This window comes from Lepus europaeus, chromosome 9 (assembly GCF_033115175.1).
Source record: "Lepus europaeus isolate LE1 chromosome 9, mLepTim1.pri, whole genome shotgun sequence".
Classification (NCBI taxonomy): domain Eukaryota; kingdom Metazoa; phylum Chordata; class Mammalia; order Lagomorpha; family Leporidae; genus Lepus; species Lepus europaeus.
The window spans coordinates 71,315,709-71,323,415 of record NC_084835.1 but is presented as its reverse complement, the minus strand read 5'-3'; the positions used below and the strand labels follow the sequence as shown (position 1 = coordinate 71,323,415).

The 7,707-nt window shown below is 49.8% G+C and overlaps 1 protein-coding gene across 3 annotated transcripts in view; it reads left to right on the top strand.

Annotated features, from left to right (window-relative positions):
• Positions 1-6,497: 6,497 nt before the first annotated feature.
• The window catches only part of NPC1 (NPC intracellular cholesterol transporter 1), a 50,861-nt gene continuing 49,651 nt past the window's right edge, over positions 6,498-7,707 (top strand). For all 3 annotated transcript variants that reach the window (XM_062201473.1, XM_062201474.1, XM_062201472.1), the window contains exon 1: positions 6,498-6,681. In XM_062201473.1, the coding sequence (XP_062057457.1) occupies positions 6,595-6,681 (87 nt within the window). In that variant the 5' untranslated portion in view covers positions 6,498-6,594. The remainder of the gene's footprint in view (positions 6,682-7,707) is intronic.

Below are 7,707 nucleotides of genomic sequence, written 5' to 3'. Positions count from 1 at the left end.
TTGAGGCACAGCTGAGTAAGACACTGCTTATGGCATCATGTGTTGCAGCACTGGTTCAGATCCTGGCTACTCTGCTTCTGATCCAGTTCCCTAATGAGCCTGGGAAGGCAGCAGATGATGGCTCATATACTTGAGCCCTCGCCACCCGTGTGGGAGACCAGGGGAGAGTTCCTGGATCCTGGCTTCCACCTGGCCCATACCTGGCTGTTGTAACCATCAGGGGAGAATGAAAGAGAGGGTGGAAGATCTCTCTCTCTCTCTCTCTCTCTCTCTCTCTCTGTCTGTGTGTGTTCTGCTTTTCAAATAAATAAATCTTTAAAAAAAAACAGGGATATAATTAAATATGTGTCCTTTTAACTCAAGAAGTTTGGGGATCACGTTTTATGCAATAATTGAGAACTGCTGTTAAGTATTTCATATGTCAATGCAACTATAAGTGGAAGTTTTATATGCTATACATGTGTGTGTGGTGTTCAAAGAGTTCATGGAAATGCATGTTATGCAAAAACTATTCATGTATTTCAAAAAGTGTTTGCACCAAAATTATTTTAATTTTCCATGAACTTTTTTAAGGACTCATAGATATGTATGTATGTTTATATATAATGTGTACATATATATAATGTTTATATATGAAGTATATATATCTATGTGTGCATATATATACACATAAAATATATATGTGTATAAAAATCTATTACCACAAAGAGGCTCTCAAAAATGTTCCACACAGCCAGCGCTGTGGCGTCGCAGGTGAAGCTGCTGCCTGCAGTGCCAACATCCCATGTAGGCACCGGTTCAAGTCCCAGCTGCTCCACTTCTGATCCAGCTCTCTGCTGTAACCTGGGAAAACAGTGGACGATGGCCCCAGTCCTTGGGCCCCTGTACCCATGTGAGAGACTTGGAAGAAGCTCCTGTCTCCTGGCTTTGGATTGGCTCAGCTCTAGCTGTTGCGGCCATCTGGGGAGTGAACCAGCAGATGGAAGACTGACCTCTCTCTGCCTCTACCACTCTGTAACTCTGCCTTTCAAATAAGTAAATAAATCTTTAAAAAAAAAAAAAAAAAAAAAAAAAAAAAAAAAAAAGGTCCTACCTAAACCTCCTAAACCTCCCTAGGGGTTTGGTAGAAGCACTAACTCAAGGTCTCCCATATTTCACCAAAATGTGTTGGCAATTCGCAGACAGACAGAGGAAGACTGCTATGAACTGGTCACCTGCACATGTTCCCCGTGTTCAGCTGGACAGCTTCCTACTACCTCCAGGTGGCTCTTTCAGAAAGAGGAAGGGGCCCCAAAAGCAAAGGTTTAGGGCCCACAGAAGTCATGGTGCAACCCTAAGCAAAAAGAGGGGTGCTATGGGCTGAATTGTATCCCCCTAAGTTGCCCCCCACAGGACTATATTTGGAGCTAGGTCTTTTAGGAGGTAATTAAGTCTAAATGAGGTCACAATAACCCAATATGGTTGGTGTCCATCTAGGAAGAGCATACACCAAGGAAGGGCCATGTGAAGACACAGTGAGAAAGCAGCTCCTACAAGCCAGGAATCTGGCCAACACCTATAACAGCAGGCCCCTACCAGACACTGAATCTGCTGGTACCAGATCTTGGACCAGGCTCCAAAACTGTGAGAAAGAAATTCCTATCATTCAAGCCACCCAGTCTATGGTATTTTGTTATGGCAGAAAACATGAAAAAATAAACCAACCAAAGTAGAGAGCTGTCAGGTGCATCAACAGTGGTCTCAGATATTGTGCGATGAAGTTGGTTGCATCCAGATACTCCAAAGGCTCAGCTCTATTTCAGGCATGGAAAGCCAAGACACTGTGGCCAAAGAAAAACTGGCCTACACGAAGGATATCTGTGAGTGAGACCCCAATGGAAAGAAATGGCCATCAAAGGAGGAAAGGAGGATGTACTTTTCTCTGAAGGGAGAAGAGAACTTCTACTTTGCTTATGGCCTTGTCTAAATGTTGACAAAGTTTGTGGACTCAAAAGGCTTGAATAGCCTAGGCAGTTCATGTCAAGAGCCTCTGGTGATCACTGACATCATACATAAGAGTGTTCATTGTTAAATTAACAACAGGAGTCGGCCCGCACCGCGGCTAAATAGGCTAATCCTCCGCCTGTGGCGCTGGCACACCGGGTTCTAGTCCCAGTCAGGGTGCCGGATTCTGTCCCGGTTGCTCCTCTTCCAGGCCAGCTCTCTGCTGTGGCCCGGGAGTGCAGTGGAGGATGGCCCAAGTGCTTGGGCCCTGCACCCGCATGGGAGACCAGGAGGAGGCACCTGGCTCCTGCCTTCGGATCAGCGTGATGCGCCGGCTGCGGCGGCCATTGGAGGGTGAACCAATGGCAAAAAGGAAGACCTTTCTCTCTGTCTGTCTCTCTCACTGTCCACTCTGCCTGTCAAAAAAAAAAAAAAAAAGAATCACTGTATTCCTAAAGTTGTACTTACGAAATTTGTACCCCTTAAGTAAAAGATTTCTTTGGGAAACATACATAAATAAATAAAAAATAAAAAGAAACAGGCTCAGCTCTACCTTCCTTCTCTGTTGTTGAACTTCAGGTTGTAAGTTAGGGACAAGACAAGTCGAAATCTGTGCAGCGGTTAAACCTGCTGCCTTGTAGGCTACAAATCAGTAGCAGAGAGAAAAATTCTTTGAGAATAAATCCAGGTTATTTTATTGTTATTCAATTCTATGGACACGGCTAAACTGCTCAAATCATACTCTCATCTAGCCAATGAAATATAGTCAATGCTTAGCCAGTGGGATAACTTGAAGAGTGAGGCATAAAGAATACGTCTCACAGTGGGCACCTGTGTTGAATGCAACTAAGAGGTCAAGTGAGATGAGAACAAAGGAACCGTGGCTGGTTTTGGCGACACGGAAATCAGTGATGACCTTGAGAAGAGCAGGTATGCATGAGATCGCCCAGGTGTTGAAGGAAGGAGGGAAGCTGGCTCCTTACATCACACTGTACAGCAAAATAACTCCAAGTAGGTTATTGCTTTCCTGAATTCCTTACAACTTTTAAGTGTTTATTCATTTCTTCATCTACTTGAAAGGCAGAAGGATAGAAAGAAAGAGAGAGAGAGAGAGAGAGAGGGAGAGAGAGCGAGCTTCAGTCTGCTAGTTCACTTTTCAAATGCCTTCCACAGCCAGGGCTGAGCCAAGCTGAAGCCAGGAGCCAGGAACTCCATCCATGCTTTCCTATATGGGTGCCAGGTACCCAAGCACTTGAGCCACTATCCTCTACTTCCCAGGATGCATCGGCAGGAATCTGGGTCGGACGCAGAGCAGCCAGGACTCGAACTGGCAATCTGATATGGGATGTGGGTGTCCTTTAGCAGTAGCTTACCCCATGGCACCATAATGTCTGCCTTGAAATCAGCAACATTTTACAGGAAAATATGGAATGGTTTTTATGACCCTACAAAACTAGTAACCTGGTAAAAGTCGCTGCACCAGATATGCTAGGTCCACAGGTTAGTTTTCTTAGTGAATAAAAAGTTTTTACAAATCAAGATGAAAATTAAAGCACCGTAATAGAAAAGGAAGTGCACAGAAGATGAAATAAAATCACTTGTGACCATATAAAGCTATTCTTTAATATCTCACTTATAGCAAAAGAAATACAAAATTAGAGCCCCCCCAATTTTTAAAATATATTTTAAATGACACATAATTGGACATGTTCATGGGACACAGTGTGCTGTTTCAATAGAGGCCTACATTGTGTAATGATCCTAATATTCCTTAAAATAAGAGGTGAAATCAGAAAGGCCGTTTTTCACCCACCTGCACAGCAAGGTATGGGGCATCAGCCCTTCCCTCCTTGGCTGGCATTGCTGGTAACCTGCAACCTCTTTGGAGAGCAATTCAACACTGATCAAGACTTCAACACATCTTTCTTTTGACTCAATAACATAAAAAATCCAACAGTTCAGTTTGTATATGTTTGCAAAGATTGAGCCACAAGGATATTCACTGCATCATTATTTTCAGTAAGTGACAAACTAATGTCCAACAGGAGCCCTGGCCATTGTGGCCTTTTGGGTAATGAACCAGTGGATAGAAAAGCTCTCTCTCCCTCTCTCCTCTTCCAGTCCAGCTCTCTGCTGTGGCCCGGAAGTGCAGTGGAGGATGGCCCAAGTGCTTGGGCCCTGCATCTGCATGGGAGACCAGGAGGAGGCACCTGGCTCCTGGCTTCGGACCAGTGCAGTGCATCGGCCGTAGCAGCCATTTGGGGGGTGAACCAACAGAAGCAAGACCTTTCTCTCTGTCTCTCTCCTCTCTGTCACTGTCTAACTCTGCCTGTCCAAAAAGAGAGAGAGAAAGAGAGAGAGGGATGGACTAAATAAATTATATAATGGATCAAAAACTGTTAACATGAGTACTTGTAGCCCTCTCTTTCCTCTGCCAGCTACAGAGAATTTCGTCTTGGGTCCACTCTCCCATCTCCCTCCCTAAGGGAACCGTTCGATAGGTTTGGGACGTTGGTGATTCAGTATCATGAGAAGGGCTGTGTGGCATCCAGATACGCTCAGCGATGAAGAAGACTATGGAAAAGGACAGATGGGGTATAGCTGGGAACACACGCGCTCCTCGCATGTGCAGGTACTGGCTGTGCAGAAAGTGAGCTCTTGTGAAATACTTGCTGGTTAATGATCTGCACTTCATTTAGATACTCTTCTGTGGCTGGCCCGCAGGAATCCAGGTTCCAAAACTGTTACATATGTGGAATAAAAGCCTCCACAATTATCAAAAGTAGTGAGGTAGAAAGCATATGGCAAATGTAAGAAAGCCAGATGAAAACTTGCAGTAGGTTCCCACGTGTTTTAGAAGTTCACAGATTCACAGATGTGACTGCTTTCAACAGTTCCTGGAAGAGGAAATTAAAAGACAAATTTGGATCAAAAAATAGTGAAACCCATAGTTTTCTTCATAATCTGCATTTTTCATGAATTTTTCAAAACCCCTCTAATTCTCTCAAAAATTTCTCATGGAGAGATGGTCATTTATTTTAAAAACATTTCCTAGATTTTAGGGCATTGCTGAAACTATAAAAGACTGAGAATCAGAAATCTAAAAGATTTTTTAATATTTATTTTATTTATTTGAAAGAATTACGCAGAGAGAGAGAGAGAGAGAGAGAGAGAGAGAGAGAGAGAGAGAAATCGTCTATCTGCCGGTTCTCTCCCCAAATGGCTGCAGCTGGGCCAGGCCAAAGCCAGGAACCAAGAGCTTCATCCAGATCTCCCAGGCGGGTGCAGGGGCCCAAGCACTTGGGCCATCCTCCACTGCTTTCCCAGGCCATTAGCAGGGAGCTGGATCAGAAATGGAGCAGCAGGCACTCGAACCGGTGCCCGTATGGGATGCCGGCACTGCAGGCGGCAGCTTTATCAGCTACACCACAACGCCAGACCCCAAAGGACCTTTTTATTGCTGTTTTGGTAAATGGCGGCCAGGAGGTCGTCATGGGAGCCCTGGCGTCGACCTTAGAGGAAATCCCTGTATTTTCACGGCTGGTTCAGCTGGATGGACATTTCAGGGCTGAAGAAGTGCGGAAGCAAGTTAGTAACTGAGGCAGAGCTGTGTACGGTAGGACCCGGAAGGCCACCTCCCTCACAGCATCATAGGCGGCTGGGCTTATTCATGGCTGCAAACGGACAGCCTTTTCTCATTGTAAATTGGCCTTCCCTCTTGGGAAAGATAGCCTTACTCTCATTTTAACTTTCAAATTGAAATGACTGGGGCTCTCAAGTGGTGCAACTGAAAATTGAAGGGCGAATGTTACCAAAAATGCACAAAATAGGTGCAAGACTAAAACTATGCAAGTGCGCGCGCCTCTCCTTTTTCTTTGTGTTCCCTGCCTTCACTTAGAACTGGAAAGGAACTCTGGTTCCCAGCTCTGCACCCAATTTGAGGGTTTTCTCGCTGCCAGTTCGCGGCCAGGCGCTGCGTGGCCACTAGGGGACACGCTACCACCGCTTTTCTGAGAGCCGACCGCTGCGGGGTAAACAAAGACCAGGCGGCCGAGGGACACCGCCCGCCGGCGCGCTCCGCCTCTCGGGCTCCCCGAGCCCTGCGCGGCCAGGCCACGGCGCGTCACTGCCCCGAACGCTGTTAGCGTGTGGCCGAGCCGAGATCCCTTTTGGGTGACCGGACTAGGGAGGAGAGAGTACGTATCGGAGCCGAAATAAACACAGACTCTGCCGAGATCAAAGCCATAAAAATGATGCACAACGCTAGCAGTCTCCTTGCAGGCCTCTTTGCAGAGGTTCAGCTGCCGGGGTCTGGGACGCCCCAGCCCCACGCCAGCGGCCAGGGAACCCACAGAGCAGGAGAGGGGCAGCTCCGGACCTGGGGAGGCCCCGCCCCCGTCCCCGTCCCGGATAGGCCCCCGCTTCGCCACGTCCACACAGGCCCGCCCCCAGGAGGGGAGGAGCCGGCGACACCGCCTTCCTTCCTGACCTGCGCGCATAGCCCGCCGCCTTCGGCACCTGCTCGGTCCGTGGTCCCGCGCCAGCTCCTGAAATTGAGCCCCGGGGAAGTGAAGCAACCGCCGCAGCGCCGAGCCCGGCGAGTCCCCGGCGATGTCTGCAGCCCCACGCGGCGGCCCCGTGAGCGCGCGCGGCCGGTGGCTCGGCCTGCTCCTGCTGCTGCTGCTGTGCCCGGCGCAGGTAAGCCTCGGCGCGGCCGCCGGGTGGGCTGTGAGGGACGCGTGACGCGGCCGGCAGTCGGGGTGGGCGGCGGGTGCCTCAGCGGCTCCGGCGGCCCTGGGCGAGTCGGTCCGCGGAGAGAGCCTCCGGAGGCGCCTGGGCGTCTCGTGCTTCTGCCCCCGGCCACGCTGTCTGCGCGGTGGTCTGGGAGAGGGTGGCAGCCGGGAGGGGCTTCCTGCGGGACCTGTGTGGAGCTCGCCTCGGCGGTCGGCAGCTGATTGCTCGATTTAAGATGTGGGATGAGGCAGGGTGAGAGGCAGGACCTTATCCTGAAGTTCTCCACGTACAGGAGCTCTGTATACGTCGTTTAGAGGACCCGACCCCTGTTTCCTCCTTCGGACCTGAGGCTGGGGGTGGAAGGGGAGCGACAGAAAGGAATCAGATTCCCTCCGGCGTCCCAGTGGAGCAGCCCGGGGGTCCTCCACTCGGGTCAGCCTGGCAGTCCCGAGAGCGCTGGCTGGCTGCTCCTCACTGCGTTCTGGCCGCTGGGAAGGCTTTGAGATTCCCCTTGTCACGATGAGGATGGAGCCTGGACTATGTGCGTCTCGATGCCGCGTGGGTGGCTACAGTTTTCTCACGCTGCGGGCCAGGGAGGAGATGCATGGGGATGTGGGGTCCCTTGCAGCAAGTCAGGGTGAAAGAGTGGGCCTCCGGGGGTCCCGTGCCCACTAGTCCCGCCCCCTCAGCTGGGTGTGAGGGTGGTGAGTCAGAGGGGCGCACAGGTTACCAGCATCTGCGCATGTTACCAGTCTGTCTTTCAAACTGCTGTACAGTTTCCAGAAGGGGACAGGTGATTCTGACCCAGGAGAGGGGTGTGTGTGTGTGTGTGTGTGTGTGTTTACGTGTGTTGCTCTCAGCTGTGTGTGTTGTGAAAGCGCACAGCTAGGATGGGAATGAACTTCAGGACACCTTCTTGGGAGGAAAGGCAGGTGCCGGGATGGCAGCTTGGGCTACGCCACTCCCTAGCTCTGTGACTTTCCCTCTTTG